The sequence below is a fragment of the Mus caroli genome, unplaced genomic scaffold, assembly GCF_978045245.1.
Source record: "Mus caroli unplaced genomic scaffold, Mus_caroli_1 scaffold_1, whole genome shotgun sequence".
Taxonomy (NCBI): Eukaryota; Metazoa; Chordata; class Mammalia; order Rodentia; family Muridae; genus Mus; species Mus caroli.
In genome coordinates, this window is record NW_028227256.1 from 175,753,737 (window position 1) to 175,779,324 (window position 25,588).

The 25,588-nt window shown below is 40.7% G+C and overlaps 1 protein-coding gene across 1 annotated transcript in view; it reads left to right on the forward strand.

The window, feature by feature from the left end:
- The window catches only part of LOC110288529 (cation channel sperm-associated auxiliary subunit epsilon), a 154,949-nt gene that overhangs the window by 117,532 nt on the left and 11,829 nt on the right, over positions 1-25,588 (forward strand). Inside the window, exons 15-20 of the mRNA XM_085843318.1 lie at positions 6,058-6,108; positions 7,257-7,290; positions 7,359-7,438; positions 12,566-12,665; positions 15,578-15,664; positions 19,087-19,244. Of these exons, the coding sequence (XP_085699444.1) occupies positions 6,058-6,108; positions 7,257-7,290; positions 7,359-7,438; positions 12,566-12,665; positions 15,578-15,664; positions 19,087-19,244 (510 nt within the window). The remainder of the gene's footprint in view (positions 1-6,057; positions 6,109-7,256; positions 7,291-7,358; positions 7,439-12,565; positions 12,666-15,577; positions 15,665-19,086; positions 19,245-25,588) is intronic.

Consider the following 25,588-nt stretch of genomic DNA (forward strand, 5'->3'; position numbering starts at 1 on the left):
AAAAAGCATTTGACAAGATCCAACACCCATTCATGATATCTTGAGTATTCTATGTTTTATCCTCTCAAGGTCTGTGAAGAATTGTGTTGGAATCTTGTTAAAGATTTCATTAAATCTTTAGATTGCATTAGGTAAGATGGCCATTTTTACTATGTTAATTCTACTAATCCATGAGCATGGGAGATCTTTCCATCTTCTGATATCCTCTTAAGTTTCATTCTTCAAAGGTGAAGTTTTTTTTTCTTAAAGATTTATTTTACTTTTATATGTAAGTACACTGTACCTGTCTTCAGACACACCAGAAGAGGGCATCAGATCCCTTTATTGGTGGTTGTGAGCTACCATGTGGTTGCTGAGATTTGAACTCAAGACCTTCAGAAGAGCAGTCAATGCTCTTACCCACTGAGCCATCTCTTCAGCCCAAAGATGAAATTTTTATCATTCAAGTTTTGACTTGCTTAGTTAGAGTTACCCCAAGATATTTTATAACTCCAGGCTAATGTGAACGGTGTTGTTTCCTTGCTTTCTTTCTCAGCCCATTTATCCTTTGTACAGAGGAAGGCTACTGGGGTTTTGCTTGTTTCTTCATTAATCTTGTAGCCAGCCACTTCACTGGAAGTGGTTCTCAGGCTTTAGGAGTGTCTGGTGGAATTTTTTGGATCATTTATGCGTACTATTGTATCATCTGCCAATAATGCTCTGTCTAGAACTTCAAGTACTTTATTGAATAGATTTGGAGAAAGTGGACAGACTTGTCTTCTTTCTGATTTTAGCAGAAACTTTCTAAGTTTTCCTCCATCTAATTTGATGTTGGATATAGTCTCAATGTAAATTGCCTTTATTATGTTTAGGTATGACCTTTATATCCCTAATCTCTTCAGGAATTTAACGGTGATTTTGTCAAAGGAATTCAGTGCTTTGAATGAAACAATCCTGTCTGGTTTTTTGTTTTTGTTTTTTTCCTTCCAGTGCTAAATATGGCAGATTCTATTTAATTATTTTTTTCAAAGATACACACACACACACATATATATATACATGTATACACATATATACATACATATACACACACAATCACAAACACACACGTATATATATAATATAATATATCAGGGTAATTGATCTTACAAAAAGAATTGTGCACTGTTCCTTCTGTTTCTAATTTATTATATAATTTGAAGAGAATTGATGTTAACTCTTCTTTGAAATTGTGTTAGAAGTCTGAATTATAACTATCTGGCTATAGGCATTTGTTGTGTTGTTTTGTTGTTGTTGTTGTTGTTGTTGTTGTTGTTGTTGTTAATTACCCTGGGCTTTTTGTTTTTCCATATGAAGGTGAAAAGTTTGGGAATTTTCTATTAGCTGCTTCTATTTCACTAGGAATGTTAAGTATATTCAAATTGTTTCTCTGATATTGTTTTAACTTTGGTAACTGGTACCTGTCAAGAAAATTATCCATTTCTTTCAGATTTTCCAATGTGGTGGAGTAGAGGTTTTTGAAGTATAACCTAATAATGATTCTGTGAATCTCCTTCATGTACACCTTGTTGATTTTGCTAATTTGGATATTCTTTTAGTTAGTTTAGATAAGGATTTGTCTATCTTGTGGATTTCTTTCAAAGTTCCAATGATTTGTTTCATTTCTTTGTATTTTTCTTTGTTTCTTTTTTTTTTTAATGATTTCACCCTTCAGATTGATGATTTCCTGCCATCTACTCCTCTTTGGTGAGCTTACTTTTTGGTTCTAGAGCTTTCTGATGTGCTGTTAAGTTGCTAGCCATGGAGTGTCATCTCTTGTTTGTTTGTTTGTTTCTTGTAGGTACTTAGTGCTAAGAACTTTCCCTTTGGCACCACATTGTGTCCCATGAGTTTGGGTATGATGAATATTCATTTTCATTGCATTCTAGAAAGTTTTTAGTTAATTCCTCTCTTGACCCATTTTACATTTATTTTTTTCAGTTCCATGACTTTGTAAGCTTTCTCTTGTTGCTGAAATCCAGCTTTAAGCCATGGTTGTCTGATAGGTTGCAAGGTGTTATTTCAGTTTCCCTCTACCTTTTGAGACTTGCTTTGTGATTGAGTATAAGGTCACGATGGAGCAAGTTCCCTGAGCTGCTTAGAAAAAGGTCTATTCTTTTATGTTTGGCTAAAATGTTCTGTAAATATCTGTTCAGTCCATTTCGTTTATAACATATGTTAGCTCCAGTATTTCTTTGTTTAGTTTTTGTCTGGATGACCTGTCTAGTAATGAGAGTAGGGTATTGAAACTTCCAACTCTCAGTGTGTGTGATTTAAGCTGTAGCAGTTTCTTTTATACATGTGTTTGTCTTTGTTATGGAGACACAGATGTTAAGAATTGAGAGGTCTTCTTGGTGGGTTTTTCCTTTGAGTATGTACTGTCTTTCCCTATAACTTTCGATTAATTTTGGTTTGAAGTATATTTTGTTAGGTATAAAATCAGCTTGCTTCTTAGGTCCATTTGCTTGGAATATCTTTTTCCAACCTTTTACTCAGAGGTAAAAAGTAAAAAAAGGTTTTATCTTAATGCTGAGGTATGTTTCTTGGATGCAGCAGAAGGATGAATCCTGTTTCCCATCCATTCTTTTAGTCTGTGCCTTAATATTAGAGAATTAATACGGTTGACATTTAGGAAGATCAGTGATTGTTGGTTCCTGTTATGTTGTTGTTGTAGTTGTTGCTGTTGATGAGGAGGAGGAGGAAGAGGGTGTGGAGGGGGATGATAGTGGTGTGTGTGTGTGTGTGCTTCCCTTATTTTGGTTTTGCAACTATAGAATTATGTTTCCTGTGTTTTCATGGGTGTAGTTAGCCTTGATTAGGTTGGAATTTTCCTTCTAGTACCTTCTATAGGGCTGGATTTGTAAATACATATTGTTTATATTTGGCTTTATTATAGAATGTCTTATTTTCTCTGACTATGGTGATTGAAATTTTGTGGCTAAGCACAGTAGTCTGGGCTCTGTGGTCTTTTCGCTTTTGCACAAGTCTCCATTGAGAACTCAGGTATAATTTTAATAAGAGCACTTTTATATGTTACTTAGCCTTTTTCCTTTGTAGCTTTTAATAGTCTTTCCTTGTTCTGTATGTTTAATGTTTTGATTATTATGTGGTGAGAAAACTTTCTTTTCTGGTCTAATCTTCTATGGGCTTTTTGTACCTTTATTGGAATCTCCTTTTTTAGGTTAGGAAAATTTTCTTGGTTGATTTTGTTCAAAAAAATTTTGAGGCATTTGACCTGAGATTCTTCTCTTTCCTTTATTCCTATTAATCTTAAGTTTGGCCTTTTCATAGTGTTCCAGATTTCCTGGAAGTTTTTTGTCAGAACTTGTGTAAGACTTAGCATTCTCTTTGACCAATGTATCCATTTCTTCTATCACATCTTCAATGCCTGAGATTCGTTCTTCCATCGCTTGCATTTTAGTGGTGAAACTTGCGTCTGTACTTCCTGCTCAAATTTCTTAATTTTTCATTTCCAGAATTCCCTCAGTTCATATTTTCTTTATTGCTTTTATGTACATCTTTAGGTATTAAACAGTTTTTTTTTAAGAATTAATTTTTTTCATTAGGTATTTTCCTCATTTACATTTCTAATGCTATCCAAAAAGTCCCCAATACACTCCCCCCCCCTCCCCTACCCACCCACTCCCACTTTTTGGCCCTGGCGTTCCCCTGTACTGGGGCATGTAAAGTTTGCAAGTCCAATGGGCCTCTCTTTCCAGTGATGGCCAACTAGATACATATGCAGCTAGAGTCAAGAGCTCTGGGGTACTGGTTAGTTTATAATGTTGTTCCACCTATAGGGTTGCAGATCCTTTTAGCTCCTTGGGTACTTTCTCTAGCTCCTCCATTGAGGGCCCTGTGATCCATCCAATAGCTGACTGTGAGCATCCACTTCTGTGTTTGCTAGGCCCCGGCATAGTCTCACAAGAGACAGCTATATCTCGGTCCTTTCAGCAAATCTTGCAAGTGTATGCAATGGTGTCAGCGTTTGGAAGCTGATTATGGGATGGATCCCCGGGCATGGCAGTCTCTAGATGGTCTAGATGGTTCTTTGACCAATGTATCCATTTCTTCTATCATATCTTCGATGCCTGAGATTTGTTCTTCCATCTCTTGCATTTTAGTGGTGAAGCTTGCGTCTGTACTTCCTGCTCAAATTTCTTAATTTTTCATTTCCAGAATTCCCTCAGTTCATATTTTCTTTATTGCTTTTATGTCCATCTTTAGGTATTAAACAGTTTTATTCATTTACTTCAACTGTTTGTGTTTTCTTGGTTTTCATTAAAAGATTTATTCTTTTTCTCCAGTTGTTTGTGTTTTCCTGGATTTCTCTAAGTGGTCTACTCATTTCCACATTGAAGACTTCTACCATCCTCATGGAGTTGGCTTTAAGGTCTTTCTCTTGTGCTTCAGCTATGTTGGAATATTCAGGCCTGCATTAGTGGGATGACTGAGCTCTGGTGGAGACATTGCCCTGGCTACTATTGATTGTGTTCTTATGCTGGCATCTAGGCATTTGGGTTTGCAGTGATTATAGATCCAGATGACGATGTGTGAGTTTGTCTCTGTTGGGTCGGTGTTTTGTTTTTGGTTTTCTCCTCTTTGGGTGTTTTTGAGAGTGTAATGGCTGTGTGTTGCCTGTTTTCCTGGTCTGCTCAGGTGCTCAAAGGAAATGTCTGCTAGTGTTAGAGGCTGGCTTGTAGTGATGAGGGGAAAAGAGAGGTTAGGAGGAGATATTCTGTGGGATCTACAAGAGATGGGGCAGTGGTGAGTGTCTAAAGCTGGTATTCTGTTACAGTGCTAGGGATGAGATTCTACCTTTATCCTTTTGTAGATATTCACATACTCATTTTTTATTGAAACATACTTTGGATTGAATCAGGTGTGTACTACAGTGGTCAGTCCAAGCTTTAATTTATTGAAGAAATGTCACAATGGCCGCCCCGTGGATGCAGTGCTGCCATCTATGTATGAGGGTCCCAATTTCCCCATAACCTCTCCAAGATTTGTTGATCTCTGTTTTGGGTTTTACTTTTTACTAGATAAAATTGTGTATTTGCTAATTACACCATGGTGTTTTGAAGTCATTATGGAATGATTAAATCTAGCTAATTAAAAGTTACGTTGTCTCTCTGTGGTAAGAACTTTGCAGCACTGTGTCAGCAGATCTATTGGTCAGCATTCTCTGGATTAATTGAATTTATAGAATGGATTTATATAGAGAAAGAAAGAGGATTTATTAGAATGACTTAAATAAAGGCTGTTGTCCAGCTAATCCAAAAATAGCTGCCTATGCACAGAAGATCTAAGAAATCCAGTACTTGTTAGTCCATTAGGCTGGGTGTCTCAGCTTGTCTTCGGTACATGCTGGAATCCTGAAGTAGGCTCTCATGCCAGTGAAGGAATGGACTTGCTTAATGAGGCAAAAGCAAGCAGGCAAAAAGCAGTAGATTCCAAAGAAGCCATGGCCCAGATTAGAGGTGGTTCTTCCCACCTCAAGATCTGGATTAAAGCTGTGTCTTCCAGTCTCAAAGAATCAATTCAGCAGTAGATCTTTCCACTTCAAATTAAGCAAAAATCCATCAGAGATGTGTCCATACATTTTGTGCAGGCGGTGGGGTGTGAATTCCAAATGTAGCCAAGTTGACAGCCATTGTGTGTTGTTATTACAGTAGGCTTCAAAAACTCAATTTGTGGCTGACGGGTCACCATGTGGTATAATAAACCTCTTAGTGCTTATTATTCTGACAAACTATTCATTGTAGTTTGTGAACAAGTGTTCCCTTCTCCCTTTTTTTCTTACAAAATTATAATGAGAGTATACAAAATATAAGAGGTAAATCATAAAAAATTGTAAAAACTGATTAATTGGGGAAAAAAAGATCATTGTTAAGGCCACAAACTGATCCCAGAGACTTTGATTTAATAAATGAACTATGTAACAATCTCCAGTTGAAGAACCACAGAGTTCAGTGATGAAATGTTTATGCAAATGCAGGAGCAATGACCTACAACTACATTTTTTTTTTATTTTTGTAGATTTAATAGGAGCGGATGTCAACGTCGCGATTTCTCTTATGTGATCGACAAGTAAGAAATACTCCTAACGTAATCAATTATCATGCAGCTAGTAGTTTATAATCAGCAAGTACTTAGAGTTTGTAACACTATTGGCATGCATATTTAAACACAGTTTCCAAATGTAAGAGAAAAGAAAAGCTGTAGAGATAGATGGCCGGTAACCTTGGCTGAAACACATCTGAGACACACTTAGCATTATCCTCACTGTTTCAATTGGTTAAACGGACCAAGTATCATTTAGATTCAAATCTCAAATCTGTTCCTTCTGATTTAAGATAGACAAATAAGAGTATTAAGCACTTGGGAGGCAGAGGCAGGCAGATTTCTGAGTTCAAGGCCAGCCTGGTCTACAAAGTGAGTTCCAGGACAGCCAGGGCTACACAGAGGAAACCCTGTCTCGAACAGCCCCCCCCCCCAGCAAAAAAAAAGAGTATTTGTTCTTACCTCTCTTCTCTACACGACTGTGTAGTGAACATAGTTAGGATTGACATGTCCCCTGAGTTCACAGAGGAGAAAGATTCCATTATAGGAATAAATTAAATGTAGGGAATAACTGGGGTTTTAAAATAAACTTGTCAGACCCAGAGAGTTGGCTCAGTGGGTAAAGTAACAAACCTATGGAAATCCAAGCAGAGAAGCATCCATCTTAAATTCCAGTGTGCTGACAGTGAGACTCTGAGAGACAACAATTGAATCTTGCAGACGAGCTTGACTGACATATGCAGTGGCAAACAGCAATGTGGAAGGGATGGACCAACTCTAGAGGTTGTCCTTTGACCTGCATATGCATGCCACACACACACGCAAACACACACACACACACACATACACACCACATTCATACTGATGTATAAACCCACAATCAACACCACTCTAAAGAAATTATGCTTTTAGTTTTTATACATTTATTTTAACATTTATTCATCTATTCTATGTATATGAGTGCTCTACCTGCATGTATACCTCCATGGCAAAAGAGGGCATTTGGTCCCATTATAGTTGGTTGTGAGTCACCATATGGTTGCTGGGAACTGAACTCAGGATCTCTGGAAGAGCAGCCAGTGCTCTTAACTGTTGAGCCATCTCTCCAGCCTTTACTTTTTAAAATGGAAGGGAAGAATAAGCAGAAAATAACAAATGTTTTTTTTTTTAAACAGGGAACTTCTGAGAGAAAGCCTATCTGACAATTTGGTAAGAAACCTATAAATGTGTCTGTGTGATAAGTGGACACAACAACTGACACATTTTTCTTTCTACAGAAAGTAAGGTACGACGTGGCAAAATATGGCTGCCCTCTCACCCTTGAATTGGGACAAATGTTTCAACCTATAGTAGAATTGTAAGTTTATACCCACTTGGGAAATTAGTTTGTATGCTGCAAAAATGGCTTGGTTGTTAAGAGGCCATTCTCCACTTACAGAGGACCTGAGTTCAGTCCCCAGCTCCTACACAATGGCTCACAACCACCTATAATGCCAGGTCCAGGGAATCTGATGTCCTGATCTGGCCTCCTTGGGCTGGGAAGGGCCTGGCTTCTCTCAGGTAGGGAGGGCAAGAGTGGTAGCTTAGTGCTTCACTTTATTTTGTTGCCAGAGAGTTCCTACTGGGGTCCAGAAGGCTTCTGCTCTCATGCCTTGCTGCTTGCTTTACTTCTGCAACCCACCCAGCTTGTAAGTTGTGTCAGGTGCATATCTACCCACGTCACTCATTGAAACCCTCAGTGCTATAGGCCTAATCCTCTCTGGTTTCTGCCTTCTAATTTTCCTGGGCACCAAGGCTCACCCTCCCCCTACTGAGACCTAGTTTTGTAGGATTTTTTTCCTTGTTTTATAACAAGGTCTTTGTTTCTCCAGAGTTAAAATAAATACACAATAAATGGTAAAAGTCGCATGTTCTCTCCCAATAAAGCTCTTTAATTCAGCTTATCAGCATTCAACACCCATTTCCCAACAATTACCACACCAGATACTTCCCCAAAGTACTGGGCCAAACACTAAAAATTTAAGGATTGAGGACGGGATGTCTGCCCTCAAAAGATGGACTACATAAATACAAGAGCTGATATGCCAAGTTGTCTTATAGAAAAGAATGAAGTGGGTAGTAGGTATTGGAACACAAAAGGAAAGAATCCACCCTAGCTATGAGGGGTCCTGCTCCTGGCTCTGGAAGATGTCTGGAACCGTGTACTGGACCCTTAAAGGATGACGAACAAATACTCAGTTGGATCTAGAGGGAAGGTCCAAAGAGGCTGGATATCAGTGAATTTTATCGGAGAAGCCTTTCAACGAGAATGGAAGTTTGAGGATGAAAATGTATAAACATACAGTGTTGGGGCGCATGTCATGTGAAGAGCACCAGCAGAATAGGCTGGAAAGGTGATCTGGGGGGTCAAGACCATGCAAGGCTTCCATCTGTTCCCTTCTTTTATGACGGCCATGAGAGTGAGCATCGGCTTTAGCTGTAGCTCTCTGGATTTTAGAGGAAGACATTTAAGTAGGGAGACCTGATAGTAAAATACTGTTCAGGAGGTGGGGAATGATTGAAAAGGTCACTTAACTTGGACCAAGAAGTACATCTCTGTTAGAACTATGTTATTGTAGTCAGAAAGAGTTGATGACTGATATGTGTGAGTGGTGAGGGAGACGATGAAGATGGATAACTCAAAGTTAGCATCAGTCAAATGTCCACAGCACATCTATATATCTTCAAACATTTGAACCAGGAGCTCATAGCCACCATATGTCTTAGGATTCCTATTGCTGTGAAGAAACATCATGACCAAAAGCACCTTGGTGGGGCAGGGTGGGGATGGGGGTGGTGAGGGATGGGAAGAAGGTTGGTTCAGCTATAGTTTTAGTACATCATCCAGCAATGTCAGGCAGGAATCTGGAGGTGGGAGCTACCTGGTTTGCTTGGTTGCTTTCTTAAAAAACCCAGGACCACCAGCACTGCCCACAGTTAGCTGGGCTATCCTATCTCAATTATCAATCAAGAAAATGTACTGTAGGCTTCTCCAAAGACTAATCTGGTGGCTGCATTTGTCCAATGGAGGCTCCCTCTTCTCAAATGAACCTAGTCTGTATTAATTGACATAAAATATAGCCAGCACAGCCTTGATGAACTATCGCCTTTACTAACGAAGAACACTGTTCCTCTGTGGATGAAACACAGAGGATGTGGATGAACACTGTTCCTCTGTGGATGGTCTCCTCTTTCTCCCATATTTCTCTAGAGTCCCCTCACATTGGAGTCTGAGAAACAGAGTGCACAGAATGAATATATATGTTAAAAGAGGGGTCATTGCTTAGGCTTACAGGATAAGGCCTGGGTAGTCTGGCAGTGGCTGTCTTCACACTACAGAGCATGAGAATCCAGAAGCTGCACAGGCCCAGAGACTGGATGCCTTGCAATCCCAGTCTATCAGTAAAGGCATTGAAGATTCACTCCATACCAAAAGGCTGAAGCAGCTTAGTTCTGATGTCAGCGAAGGAAGGCAGAGGCAGCTCACCAGTAGAGCAAATAAGACCAATGAACACACCCCCAAGACGCCAAGGCTATGAGGTGAAAAGGAAAATGATTCCCTCTTGGATGTCCTTAAGTCTGTGTCACTGGAGAAAGGTACTTACTGCCCACCTTCGGGTGGTGACCAAGAAAATCCTTCATAGGCATCGTTGGAGATGAGTTAACTAATCTAAACTAACCCCTCACAGATGTGCACAGAGCCTTGATCTTGGATGATTCTACTTCCTGGCAAGGTGACAACCAGTATCAACCATGACACCCCCTGTCCTAAATCATCACGCAAACGTGCATTCAGTAAAGAATGGAACAGCAAAAAGGGCCCTCTTGATGAAACAGCAGCTACTGTGCACACTGTCAGATTCTTCCCTTGTCCAGCTTTTATGCTGCTCTAAACATAGCTAATAAAAGAACTAGTTAACATAAGGGATCATCCAAGAGAACATCAGTAATGAGGTCTCCTCAATTCCCAAAGTAGGATTTCCATAGGAAAATTACCAACAGTTGGGAATCTAAATGCCAATTAGTGACATTCCTGCATTCTCGGATTTAATTAGAATTCTATTCAACCCTAACGAAAATGTATTAAAATAAGCCCGTGGAAGGAAGTCTCTCTGGCCTTACTCACAGTGAAGCAAAACTCTAAAATGACAGATCATGCAATGCATGCTTTTTCCAGAAGAGGGCACGGTGATCCTTGCACAAATTCTCCTAGTGATCCTTTTGTCCTTAAGCATTTTTACACTCAATTCTTTAGAAAAAAACAAACAAACAAACAAACAAACAAAACCCAACCTTAACATTTATTGGAGGGGGAAGTTAAGTTGTCAGACCTCTTTCAGAGCTGGTTCTCTCCTTCCATTTCCTGGGTTCCAGGGGTCAAACTCAGGTCATCAGGCTCCAAAGCAGTGTCTTTTCCTGCTCAGTCATTCCTTTTCATCCACTCCTAACTCTTAGGAAATCAGGGATAACTTAAGATGTAATCAAACTCCTGTTTCCACCAAGCTCCTAGCTTTTGAGCCTAGCTCGACCTCCAACTACAAACTTGTGAGTGTCCTGGCTTCTTCTGTGGCAAGAGTCCAGAGCACTTGCATGAGGGTTTTCTCTTTGTTTTGTTTCGTTTTGTCTTTAATTTTCTGTGGTTCTCCCTGACTCAAACACCAAGCCACTCCTTCTTCAGCATGCCTGTTTGAGAACTGAGCTTCTGAGCTCTTCATGGTTTCTCAAAACTAGTTAACACAGAAGCAGAAATGGCTTCCCAGGAACTGCTTTTTAACACTGAAGCTTTCCTCTGCACTTTGAGAGAATTGGACAATGACCAGTTGTGCTAACAGCATTTGGGGACCAGCATACCTTACCCAGACTGAAATCTGGCTCCAATAGCTTTGAATTGAAGCAGAGATCTGAGCAAGGAACAGGAAGAGGATCTAGATTTTCATGGGATTCAAGACAAGGATTTAGTATTGTTAAGGAACAGCTAAAACAAGGATCTTGTAGTTTTTGTAAACCAACACAGAGCTTTCAGGTGACAAATTGTCATTTGAAAGTGGAGGTACAGTTCAAGAATCAGGAGGAGCCTAGAAGCAAGAGCTGGACACTACAGTCTGAGTCTCCAGGGAAATTCCCACCCAACGAGTGGGACAATTTCATTCAGATATGCGAGCAATAAGGAGTCTGGAAAGTAGGGACAGGGCGTTCCGAAATTCAAGGCCCTTCTCAGCTACACAGTGAGTCTGAGGCCTGCCAGCCTGAACTATGAGACTTTGTGTCAGAGAAGAGGGGCAAGGAGAAAGGAAGAGAGAACAGGAAGCCAGGAGAGGGAGGTGCGGAGAGGAGGCAGTAGTGTAACCATTTGAGTTCTACAATGCAAAGGTGAAAAGTTATTAATAGCAACTATATCGTTGCTCTCAAGCCTCTATCTATCTGTTATTAAAGAAAAAAAATCGTCATATACAGTACCAGCTTTCTTTCAAAACTGCATGGGTCTAAGGGAACTGCTCTCAGCTTTGTGTGGCTAATGTGTCCTGTGCCAGTATCACGAGGGAGCACCCTCTCCATGCGGGAGGATGACCATGTCTATTGTTGCTATGGAGAGTCTTCCCTGCCTTACCTCAGCTCTTTTGGCTGCTGACAGCAAGATGCAATCTGTATTCCAGCTGGCCCCACCTAGGAAGTAGGTAGGAAGTCCAACCTTCAGTACATAACCCTGTGGTCTCACTGTCCAATACATGACTTGTGATTTAATGACACCCAGAGATTCTTGCTTTGTCCTTCCACCTGTCCCAACCCCTTTCGCAGGTCATCAGGACCCCACCAGTCCCATTTTATCAATATGTGGTCGTTAGAGCAATGGAGAAATCTTATGGTTCACATTCTCTTTCTTTTCTATTGTTAGGTTTTTATTTTGAATAACGTCTGCTCCATGGGTCTGGACCTGGTGGTGCACACCTGTAATCTTGGCACTTGGGAGGTGTACATGCCAAGAGCAGGAGTTCAAGTCCAGCCTGGGCTCCAAAGTGAACTCAAAGGTTCAAAATGAGCAGTGGCTGCATTGAGATCCTATCTCAAAAACAAGGCTCATTTATTTCATTCAGTTGGGGGAAATAGACCTAGCAATCAGATACAATCAAATCACAGATCAATATCTGTAAGAGTCGGGGAGTCCCAGTAACTTCCCTGGGGTCAGAGGCTAAGAAATGATAAGACAGGATTCAACCACCATGAATGGCACATCCGTGTGATCCCAGCACTTGGGAACTAGAGATAGAGAACCAGGATCTCAAGGGCTCCTTCACTTCATAGTAAGCTTGAAGCCTACCTGGGCATTTTGAGGCACTATCTCAAAAATAAATCAACAAAAAAAGATTTACACTTAAGACCATGCGACCTGCAAGCTGCAGGCCCTCTATTTGACACTAAGCTATCATTTTTGTGTTTGTTGTTTCAGGTATGATGAAAATGGATTTATTAAAATAGTTGACGCAAATTTTATCTTGTGGGAACTCCATGGCAGGAACGACTACACCTTTAATTCTACTATGGAGCAGGTAGGACATCTTTGAATTTAAACCAAACTTATTAAACACGCAATTAAAGGTATCCTTTTGATTTTTCAATTTGTATGTAAATTATCTAAGGGAAGTAACCAAGCCATAAGTAGAAAAGAAAGCCGACTCTATATTAAAGCCAGTGACTTCTGAGATGCATCTCTGAAAAAGAAGAAGCTGCTGTCTATAAAACAGACAAAAGAAAGGTCAGGAAAAATAAAATAGCGTGATGTGAAGGCCACTCAGCCCTAAACGATCTAAATGAACATTTTCTTGTCTATCTTAACTGTGTTGAGTGTTCCATTATGGATGGGTTTGCATTTGGCTTTAAGACATTGGTGCTCTATGAAATGGGTGCTCTCCACTCTTCATCTTCCTCTGTACCTTTGCACCGTTTTACTGTACTGGCCTCAGCCTCTGTGTCTCTGCCCTCTCCCTTCCTTCTGAAGCAAATGGAAGCTACAAGAGACCAACCTACGCCCTCTGCATACATGTTATAGTTGTGTAGCTTGGTCTTCTTGTGGGATGCCTAGCACTGAGAGCAGGGGTTATCCCCGACACTTTTCCTCCTACTGACTTGTTTCTTCCAGCCTTAATGCAAGGAGAGGTACCTAGTCTTGCTGTAACTTGTTGCCATGTTTTGTTGATATCCATTGGAGCACTGACCTTTTCTGAACAGAAATCGAGGAGGAGTGAATAGGGGAGGGACTGGGAGAAAAAGAGGAATGGTAAGCTGTGGTTGGGATATAAAAATAATAAAAGTAAATCTCAAAAAACAAAACAAAAAAACGCAAAAATAAAAAGATGACCTATGGAGTGGAACAAAGTATTTGAAGGTCATATATTTGATAGTAGAGTGCCCACCATATTCAGAAAACTCCCATAATTCAACAACAAATTAAAGAGGGAGGGAAGACTTGAATGGATATTTCTCTAAAGAAAATGTGTAGTTGACATTGGAGCACATTCAGGAAACCTAAATGGAATCCACAGTGAGACACTATTTCACATACACAAGCATGGCAAGAATAAAAATAAACAACTGGCAATATGAGTTGGTGATGGAAGGAAAAGCAGACTCACATTGCTGGGGTGTAAGGGCACCGGACCTCCACCCTGGGGAACATACAGTACAGACTAGAGACTCAAAGCAGTCTCCAGCTCTCATCCTTCATGCCTGCTCCAAAGAGTGGAAAGGAATTTCTCCAGGGTTTATTTGCACACCACATTGACAGCTCTACTTACAACAGCCAAGGCTGTAAGGTTCGGGAAAGAGGGGAGTCTTATGGAAAAGACATGAAAAGGTGGATGTATCAGAAGGTGTTAAGGGATGAGACCACAGTGTGCAGGGACAAACATTCAAGTGAGAAACTCAAGAACTCTGAGGGATGGGGCCTAGAAAAGCCAGGGCAGCAGTTATTGGCTGCATGAGGAAGCTGTGGAGATTTTCAGAGAGGCTTGTAGGGCTCCTGGAGACTTTCCTGGTTATGTTTAGAATCAGGAATAGGAAGGTTTTCATTATTGTGTTTGTTTTAGCATCAATGTGGTTTTTTTGTTTTGTTTTGTTTTGTTTTCTGCATGGTTTTGGTTGTTTTCAAGTTAAAAGGTATTTAAAATAAAAGGATGGATTTGTGCTATGGAAGGTAGTCCTGTAAATCTTCACAAAATTCTACACAAATTCTCATATGATCCAGCAGTTTTAGTTTCAGACCATGGTTCATCAGGTGACAGAGATCTAACTGTTGAAGAAGTAACAAAATTCTAGGCCTTTAGGATGAGGCTTGGGAAAGTAACCTTTGTGACTCATTGCTCCAAGGTATGCTAATCATACCTTGATAGCGACATTCCTTCCTCCACCTACCTGCTTCCTGGGTTCAAAGAGTGTTCATTCAAAGAAAGTCACCCTGACCAACGCAGGAAACTGCCATGCAAATGTGCTATTGTTAGGGGCTCTTAGAAACTGAGAGTTAACCAGAACAATTACCAGGTATTCTCTGTGACTCTTGTGACTTTGCACTTCCTTGTGACTCTTAACTGGTATCTTTGGTATTTTTCCAATAACGCCCTCCCCACTTCCTTGAGTTGTGGTTTCTTCCTTTAAATACCCCCTTATACAGCTACTCGGGGTGCCATAGTCCTCTACCCCTGCGTGGTGTATGACCATGGGCCCGAGAACGCTCTCGAATAAAAATCCTCTTGCAGTTGCAGCAAGACCGTTTCTTGTGTGATTTGGGGTGTCGCCTCTCCTGAGTCAGAACGTGGGGGAGTCCTCACGTTGTGGGTCTTTCACTGTCAAGCCTGAAGGACCTGAAATCAATCCCCTCAGGATCCATATGGAAAAAGCATGGAACCCACAGGTTATCTGTCCTCTGGCATCTACATTCACCTAGCAGCATACTCTTGCACACGCACGCACCACACAGACACAGACACAGACACAGACACACACACACACACACACACACACACACACACACACACACGCAGGCTGTCAAAAGGAAGGAAATTCTCATACATGCTAGATCAAGGATGGCCCCTTAAGATGTTTTACTAAATAAAAGCAAGCTAGTTTGCAGGCACAAAATACTGAACTATTTCACTTGTAAATGTTATTTAGTCAAAAGTCTCAGTAGAAAGTAGGATGTTGGTTGTCAGAGGTGAGGGTTTGTTCAACTGGGTCCTCGCAGTGGCTGTGGTTACAGTGTGTGAACAAAATCAAGGCCACAGAATTGAGCCTTTTCAGTGTTTAAAACTGTATTAAGTTTAAGTAGTGAAAAAGAAAAGCACTATATTTAAATGTAAGGGTTTCTTGAGAAAGATAAATTTTCCAGTGCCATTAAGATATATTAGATGCTCCAATATAAGCTAATGCAAAGAATTCTCCATAACGGCATGTTGCCCTCTTTTGGCAGAATGGTTGTATAAATGAAGCACAGACGTGGGACTCGATGATAGAAGAAAACCCAGACATCCCACTGGATGATGTCTGGGGGCCTCAGGTAAGAAAAGGATTAAATTTGGCCTTCAAGATTAACAAAAGTCTGATGCAAACACTTTGGATTTAAATTGCCTAGGGGAATTGAACACTACTTCTGAGTTATTTCAAAATTTCTTGTCGTTAATCTGTTTGATGTTTTTTCTCTCTGGCACTCTTTGGTAAAAGATTTACCACTAAAAATCTGAATCTGCATGGTATCAAGTGATTACTATATGTAACATGAGGAAAGTGAGCCTTTTAAAAGACTAGTTGTCTCATGGGGCTGGCGAGAGCACACACTGCTCTGACAGAGAGTCTGAGTTCTGTTCCCAAATCCATGCCACATGACCCTTAACTGCCTGTAACTTCAGCTTCAGGGGATCCACTGTCTTCTTTCAGCCTACTCCGGTTATATGTATACACAAGACACATAGAGTTCAATCTAAAATGAAATCTTAAATAAACAAATTAATAAATAGTGAGCTCTAAGGGTGAAGGTGGCTTTGTTCCTTCTGTTCAATGCTACATTCCCAGCACCTAACTCATTGTAGAAAATTAATGTTTTTATAGAACTACTTCATGAACTGTGGCTCATCACTTCCAATAAGTAATAGTTATTACTTCAAATCATAAGGAATCAATGTAGTTATGGATTCAGTTCAAACCAAACTTGCCTTCCTGGTTATTTTTGTTGTTTTTCAAAGGCACTCAAGGGTCTGGGTTGGGCAAACAAATCTTATGGAGGGCCTAACTGACACTGTGGTACTATTCAGTCATGACAACCATCCGTCAATGAGATGGGGAACAATCATGGAATGAGCCTGAACTAGCAAGAAATAGTCTAGTGGTTTCCAAGCTTCAGAAGGAATCAGGAAGCTTGCTGGAATAGGAAACTTGGTCTCACCCAAATTTCTAATTCAGGTCCAAAATTTTTTCACACCCTCCCCATTGTCTCTTTCCCACCCATGTGCTCTACTCTCCTCCCTTCCCTTCCTCTCCTCCCCACCTTTCCATTCCCTTCTTTTCCCAGCACTAGAGATTAAATCCAGGGCATTGTGTGAGCTATGTAAGCATTTGGGTTACAAACCAGTTCCTAAACTCATGTTTCTAGAAGTCCCCAGATATAAGTGACATTGCTTAGCTTGGGTCTTGGTCCTGTACTTTGGAAACATTGAAAGTAGCTTATGACCAGCAAAGATTCTGGAAGGAACATGTCAGGCCCTCAATCCTCGGTCTACCATGTGAAAAGGAAGGACAGCCTGAGCCAGCAGTGCTTCTGAGAAGTAGCTCTTGGAACTCTAAGTTCTCAGAGACAAATGTCTGAAAGGAAAAGTGGCATTTCTACAGGTTCTTGAAGTTGGTGTTGGAATAGATAGGGAGTGGGTAGGCACTGCAGGGCTGGCTGATTTTTCTGTGATACAGGATGGGATTTGAGTCTCTGAAAGTGACCAAGAATCCTAGACAGAGCACTCCTTGGCTAGAAATGGAGTGAGCTACGGATTCTAGGGGAGATTTGTTTTCTTGAAGACTAGGTAGGTGACAAAGTGATGGCTTAAAAATGAAAAAAAAAGAAAAGAGAGAGAAAGAGTGAAAAGATAATAATAACCAGGCCCAACACTATGACAGAAAGCATCAAATGGAAGCCAGGAAGAGGAGCAACCATTGGTGAATACCATCCTCCATATTAAAAAATTAACAAAGGAGAAAGTTAGAAAGAACAAAGATATTCCCATGTCTCTCTAGGAAAATGCACACAGTGATACCAGGAAATCAGTCCTGATGAACTGGTTTGTTTTGTGGTGATGGGCAGATATTCAGTTCCCAGGCATAGTGCAAATGTCTGCTTTCATTTTAATCAAGTTCATAGCTCCATGTGTTAACCAACTCAGTAAACAAGAATTCTCATAGCCTAGTGTTGACCCAGAAAATATTTTGGATTTTCTTTTTCAGGGAGAAGGTCTCTCTCTATAGCCCTGGCTATCCTAAAACCCATTATATAGAACAGACTGACTTCAAACTCAAAGATATAGCTGCCCCTGCCTCCCAAGTGCTGGGATTAAAGTGTGTGCCACCACACCCTCCATAGTGTGCATTTCCAAGTTGGTTTACTGAAAATCCATGAGCCTTTTATCACTCCTCACTCACTGGTACACCCGTACACCGTTAGGCAAATGGAGCAGACATGCCATGGCTGAGAGGTAAACAGAGGTGAGAAAGGGTAGGAGATGTGGATTCCTACTGCTATTTTTGTATTTCATCAGGAGGGATTGTAATACTTCATTAGGTTGAACACATGCGCTTCATATGAAATTAGAGCATAACTCACCTCTACTACCTAGTATATTGAAGATAGACTATACCCATGGTAGCACTACATTAAAAGGCCTCAAAATGTAGGGGAAATAAAGATATCAAGAAGTAAATACCATCAGATAAATCCAGTGCCACTGACCAACCATACCACTACCCCTACTCCTGACCCGACCCTATTCACCTTTACCTTTACCCTTGCACCAACACCTACCCTTACCCCACCACTTCACCCCAACCTACACCTACTCACACCCTTAGTCTAACCCTTCATTTATACTTAAACTTACCTCTTACATTAACCTTGCCCCTATCCCTACCAGGACTATTCAATGGCTATAGACAGACTTTGACTCCATGAAGCCTCCATGCTGTGGAAATAATCATGTGATCCGGGTCAGATGGAGCTTCAAACTCCTAGACCCAAAGAAACTTGCCAGGTTAGGGTTAGGTGTGGGTAACAGTCTTTCTAAATGGGAGAAATCCCAGCCATCTCTAGAGGAGCCCAGTAGTCTCTCTCCAGGGGCAGTCTTACCCACATAGGGTTATACCCACTTTGTACATGGGCTGGATCTCTGCCCTGCTACTATGAGTATATCCATAGCAAACTGAAACATGGGCACCATTCTCAGCTGTAATCCCTTCTGAAAACTAAACTGAGCTCCTGCACCCACATATCTTGGACTAAGTGAGGGATCCCCCAGAAGTTCCTCTCTGAACCATGGGTTGGGGCTGCTAGGGGATGTGCCAGGTATTCTCTGCTACTGCAGCTGCACAGTAGAACGATGTAGCCATCCATCTCTTAAGGATGTTTCCAAAATGAATGTATGAGGATCTGGGGCTGTTGAGAATGGTTAGCGGATAGGAGCACCGGCTGCTCTTAACAGAGGACCTGGTTTTGGCTCCCAGCATCCACAAGACAGTTCAAAAGCACCTGTTAATGTCAGTTCCTGGGGGTTCAGATGCCCTTTTCTGACCTGCACAGGTAGTGTTTTTAGGTGGTGCAGTTGAATACAGAAAAAAAAATACTCATACACATAAAATTTAAATACACAAGACTTCTCATACATCATATAAATCAGATTGTATTAAAGTCTAGAAATAACCTCTTTTTCTGTCTTTGCTTGTACTCAGAACTATAGGCCTTGTTTTTCTTATGCTATTGGGAAGCCAGGAGACCTAAGCCAACCATATGAGATTCTAAACTATTCTAATAAAAACCACATAAAATGGCCCATGACTTATGCTGGAATGTATGTGTATCGCTTGAAGATCTTGGATCCAAACTATAGGTAAGAATAACATTTTAAGTAAGAATAAAATGATAGTTTCCCCTTACAATTTCTTTGCCTTCTGCATTTAATTTGATGCCATCTAAATATCTCGTTTTGTTACTCTTGTTATTTATAAGTTTCCTTTTCATTTTGTAGCAATCAGTAAACATGCTATAAAAGCAGGACATCTCATGTCACCTAGTAATTGGATTACTCACTCAGTTTGAAATTCCATTCTGGTATTTTGTCCCCTTGACATACATATTGGGACATAATGGGTAAGTGATGGAGTGTGTCTCAAAGTCTTGAAAAGCACAGAGCAATGGCGGTCAGGCTCAATTCTTTCCCAGTCACAGACCCCAGTCCATTCAACTGTGTGAGCCATGTGGGTAGGTTTGATATGGGTCTTAATCAGTCAGGCACTTCTAGAAACAGCCTCCCAGATAGTCCCAGAAGATGTGTTTCCATGGTGACTTAAAATCAAGTCAGCCTGACAATGAAGACCAAGCATCACCCCTATCATGTGTTGGGCCCTGGGTTCCATCCTAGCTCAGCAGAGGACATGAATTTTCAGGTGCTTCTCTGCCATTCAGTATTCCTCAGGTGAGAATTCTTTGTTCAGTTCTGAGCCCCATTTTTTAATGGGGTTATTTGATTTTCTGGAGTGCACCTTCTTGAGTTCTTTATATATATTGGATATTAGTCCCCTATCTGATTTAGGATAGGTAAAGATCCTTTCCCAATCTGTTGGTGGTCTTTTTGTCTTATTGACAGTGTCTTTTGCCTTGCAGAAGCTTTGCAACTTTATGGGGTCCCATTTATCGATTCTCGATAAAGCTCACAAGCCTTTGCTGTTCTATTCAGGAATTTTTCCCCTGTACCCATATCTTCGAGGCTTTTCCCTACTTTCTCCTCTATAAGTTTCAGTGTCTCTGGTTTTATGTGGAGGACCTTAATCCACTTAGATTTGACCTTAGTACAAGGAGATAGGAATGGATCAATTCGCATTCTTCTACAAGATAACCGCCAGTTGTGCCAGCACCATTTGTTGAAAATGCTGTCTTTTTTCCACTGGATGGTTTTTGCTCCCTTGTCAAAGATCAAGTGACCATAGGTATGTGGGTTGATGTCAGGGTCTTCAATTCTGTTCCATTGGTCTACTTGTCTGTCGTTATACCAGTACCATGCAGTTTTTATCACAATTGCTCTGTAGTACAGCTTTAGGTCAGGCATGGTGATTCCACCAGAGGATCTTTTATCCTTGAGAAGAGTTTTTGCTATCCTAGGTTTTTTGTTGTTCCAGATGAATTTGCAGATTGCCCTTTCTAATTCGTTGAAGAATTGAGTTGGAATTTTGATGGGGATTGCATTGAATCAGTAGATTGCTTTTGGTAAGATAGCCATTTTTACAATGTTGATCCTGCCAATCCATGAGCATGGAGGTCTTTCCATCTTCTGAGATCTTCTTTAATTTCTTTCTTCAGGGACTTGAAGTTCTTGTCATACAGATCTTTCACTTCCTTAGTTAGAGTCACGCCAAGGTATTTTATATTGTTTGTGACTATTGAGAAGGGTGTTGTTTCCCTAATTTTCTTTTCTGCCTGTTTATCCTTTGTGTACAGAAAGGCCATTGACTTGCTTGAGTTAATTTTATATCCAGCTACTTCACCGAAGCTATTTATCAGGCTTAGGAGTTCTCTGGTGGAATTTTTAGGGTCACTTATGTATACTATCATATCATCTGCAAAAAGCGATATTTTGACTTCTTCTTTTCCGATTTGTGTCCCCTTGATCTCCTTTTGTTGTCTAATTGCTCTGGCTAGGATTTCAAGTACAATGTTGAATAGGTAGGGAGAGAGTGGGCAGCCTTGTCTAGTCCCTGATTTTAGTGGGATTTCTTCCAGCTTCTCACCATTTACTTTGATGTTGGCTACTGGTTTGCTGTATATTGCTTTTATCATGGTTAGGTATGGGCCTTGAATTCCTGATCTTTCCAAGACTTTTATCATGAATGGGTGTTGGATTTTGTCAAATGCTTTTTCAGCATCTAACGAGATGATCATGTGGTTTTTGTCTTTGAGTTTGTTTATATAATGGATTACATTGATGGATTTTCGTTTATTGAACCATCCTTGCATCCCTGGGATGAAACCTACTTGGTCAGGATGGATGATTGTTTTGATGAGTTCTTGAATTCGGTAAGCGAGAACTTTATTGAGGATTTTTGCATCAATATTCATAAGGGAAATTGGTCTGAAGTTCTCTATCTTTGTTGGGTCTTTATGTGGTTTTGGTATCAGAGTAATTGTGGCTTCATAGAATGAGTTGGGTAGAGTACCTTCTGATTCTATTTTGTGGAATAGTTTGTGAAGAACTGGGATTAGATCTTCTTTGAAGATTTGATAGAACTCTGCGCTAAACCCATCTGGTCCTGGGCTTTTTTTGGTTGGGAGACTATTAATGACTGCTTCTATTTCTTTAGGGGATATGGGACTGTTTAGATCATTAACCTGATCTTGATTTAACTTTGGTACCTGGTATCTGTCTAGAAACTTGCCCATTTCATCCAGGTTCTCCAGTTTTGTTGAGTATAGCCTTTTGTAGAAGGATCTGAAGGTGTTTTGGATTTCTTCAGGATCTGTTGTTATGTCTCCCTTTTCATTTCTGATTTTGTTAATTAGAATACTTTCCCTATGCCGTCTAGTGAGTCTGGCTAAGGGTTTATCTATCTTGTTGATTTTCTCAAAGAACCAGCTCCTCGATTGGTTGATTCTTTGAAAAGTTCTTCTTGTTTCCACTTGGTTGATTTCACCCCTGAGTTTGATTATTTCTTGCCATCTACTCCTCTTGGGTGAATTTGCTTCCTTTCGTTCTAGAGCTTTTAGGTGTGTTGTCAAGCTGCTAATGTGTGCTCTCTCTAGTTTCTTTTTGGAGGCACTCAGAGCTATGAGTTTTCCTCTTAGAAATGCTTTCAATGTGTCCCATAAGTTTGGGTATGTTGTGGCTTCATTTTCATTAAACTCCAGAAAGCCCTTAATTTCTTTCTTTATTCCTTCCTTGACCAAGGTATCATTGAGAAGAGTGTTGTTTAGTTTCCACGTGTGTGTTGGCTTTCTATTATTTATTTTGTTATTGAAGATCAGTCTTAGTCCATGGTGATCTGATAGGGTGCATGGAACAATTTCAATATTTTTGTATATGTTGAGGCTTGTTTTGTGACCAATTATGTGGTCAATTTTGGAGAAGGTACCATGAGGTGCAGAGAAGAAGGTATATCCTTTTGTTTTAGGATAAAATGTTCTGTAGATATCTGTCAGATCCATTTGTTTCATAACTTCTGTTAGTTTCACTGTGTCCCTGTTTACTTTCTGTTTCCATGATCTGTCCATTGGTGAAAGTGGTGTGTTGAAGTCTCCCACTATTATTGTGTGAGGTGCAATGTGTGCTTTGAGATTTACTAAAGTATCTTTAATGAATGTGGCTGCCCTTGTATTTGGAGCATAGATATTCAGTATTGATAGTTCCTCTTGGAGGATTTTTCCTTTGATGAGAATGAAGTGCCCTTCCTTGTCTTTTTTATGACATTGGGTTGGAAGTCAATCTTATCAGATATTATAATGGCTACTGCAGCTTGTTTCTTCCTACCATTTGCTTGGAAAATTGTTTTCCAGCCTTTCATTCTGAGGTAGTGTCTATCTTTTTCTCTGAGATGAGTTTCCTGTAAGCAGCAAAATGTTGGGTCCTGTTTGTGTAGCCAGTCTGTTAGTCTATGTCTTTTTATTGGGGAGTTGAGTACATTGATATTAAGAGATATTAGGGAGAAGTAATTGTTGCTTCCTTTTATTTTTGTTGTTAGAGTTGGTGTTCTGTTCTTGTGGCTGTCTTCTTTTAAGTTTGTTGAGGGATTACCTTCTTGCTTTTTCTAGGACGTGGTTTCCGTCCTTGTATTGGTTTTTTTCTGTTATTATCCTTTGAAGTGCTGGATTCGTGGAAAGATAATGTGTGAATTTGGTTTTATCGTGGAATACTTTCGTTTGTCCATCTATGGTAATTGAGAGTTTGGCTGGGTATAGTAGCCTGGGCTGGAAATTGTGTTCTCTTAGTTTCTGTATAACGTCTGTCCAGGCCCTTGTGGCTTTCATAGTCTCTGGTAAAAAATCCGGTGTAATTCTGATAGGCTTGCCTTTATATGTTACTTGACCTTTTTCCCTTACTGCTTTTAGTATTCTATCTTTATTTAGTGCATTTGTTGTTCTGATTATTATGTGTCAGAAGGAATTTCTTTTCTGGTCCAGTCTATTTGGAGTTCTGTAAGCTTCTTGTATGTTCATGGGCATCTCTTTCTTTAGATTTGGGAAGTTTTCTTCTATAATTTTTTTGAAGATATTTGCTGGTCCTTTGAGTTGAAAATCTTCATTCTCATCTACTCCTATTATCCGTAGGTTTGGTCTTCTCATTGTGTCCTGGATTTCCTGGATGTTTTGAGTTAGAATCTTTTTGGATTTTATATTTTCTTTGATTGTCGTGCCGATGTTCTCTATGGAGTCTTCTGCACCTGAGATTCTCTCTTCCATCTCTTGTATTCTGTTGCTGATGCTCGCATCTATGGTTCCAGATTTCTTTCCTAGGGTTTCTATCTCCAGTGTTGCCTCAATTTGGGTTTTCTTCATTGTCTTTACTTCTCTTTTCAGGTCTTGGGTGTTTTTATTTGATTCCATCACCTGTTTGGTCTGGTTTTCCTGCAATTCTTTAATGGATTTTTGTGCTTGCTCTTTAATGTCTTCTACCTGTTTAGCAGTGTTCTCCTGCAATTCTTTAAGGGATTTTTGTGCTTCCTCTTTAATGTCTTCTACCTGTTTAGCAGTGTTCTCCTGCAATTCTTTAAGGGATCTTTGTGCTTCCTCTTTAATGTCTTCTACCTGTTTAGCAGTGTTCTCCTGTATTTCTTTAAGTTTGTTATTAAAGTCCTTCTTGATGTCCTCTACCATCATCATGAGATATGCTTTTAGATCCGGGTCTAGCTTTTCTGGTGTGTTGGGGTGCCCTGGACTGGGCGAAGTGGGAGTGCTGGGTTCTGATGATGGTGAGTGGTCTTGGTTTCTGTTAGTAAGATTATTATGTTTACCTTTCGCCATCTGGTAATCTCTGGGGTTAGTTGTTATCGTTGTCGCTGTTTAAAGATTGGAGCAGACTCTGTGTTCCACTCACCAGAAGTCTCAAAATCCTGTGGTGGGTGTCACCCGACCCTGTGCTCTAGCTACCCTGGTGCTGGTCAGACCGGAAGAGGCTTGTGGCCCTACTCAGGCCGGTTTTCTGCTTCCCTAACTAATGCAGTCTCAGGCCCCGCCCGCAATTGGATTGGAGCAGAAGCTGTGTTCCACTCACCAGAAGTCTTAAGATCCTGTGGCGGGCGTTGTGGGTAGCTGGCGAGTGTCAGCCGACCCTGCGCCCTAGCTACCCTGGTGCTGGTCTGACCAGAAGAGGCTTGTCGAGCATAATTATACTTAAATAATAGAAATACACTTTCCATCCAAAGTGGAACAAATCAATCTTACTGCATCCAGTGACAAGTCCAAACGTTCAAATTAATTTTTTGTTTCTCAAATAATTTGGCCATGAATTGATATCAGTTCCTAGTCATCACCACTTGCCACCCATACACCTAAAATATGTCATATACGAGTAGGAGAAATGGAAAGGGGGAAAAATAAAAGCTAGTTCACATATAAGTCATATAAAAATAGACACCGATAACTATAGATGTTGTTTACCTGAGACACAGTCTCTCTCTATAGTCCTGGCTATCCTAGAACTTGCTATGTAAACCAGACTGGCCTTGAACTCTCAGAAAACTACACTCTATCCCGAGTGGAGTGCTGTGGTTAAAGGTGTGTACCACCACACTAGGTTTCCCATCTGTCTTAGTCAGGGTTTCTATTCCTGCACAAACACCATGACCAAGAAGCAAGTTGGGGGACACTCGCCAACTGCCCACAACACCCGCCACAGGATCTTAAGACTTCTGGTGAGTGGAGCACAGCTTCTGCTCCAATCCAATTGCGCGGGACCTGAGACTGCATTAGTTAGGGAAGCAGAAACCGGCCTGAGTAGGACCACAGGCCTCATCCGGCTGGATCAGCGCAGGGGTAGCGGGAGCGCAGGGTTGCCTGACACCCGCCAGCTACCCACGACCCCCGCCGCAGGATTTTGGGACTGCTGGTGAGTGGAACACAGCTTCTGATCCAATCCAATTGCGCGGGACCTGAGACTGCATTAGTTAGGGAAGCAGAAACTGGCCTGAGTAGGGCCACAGGCCTCACCCGGCCGGATCAGCGCCAGGGTAGCGGGAGCGCAGGGTTGCC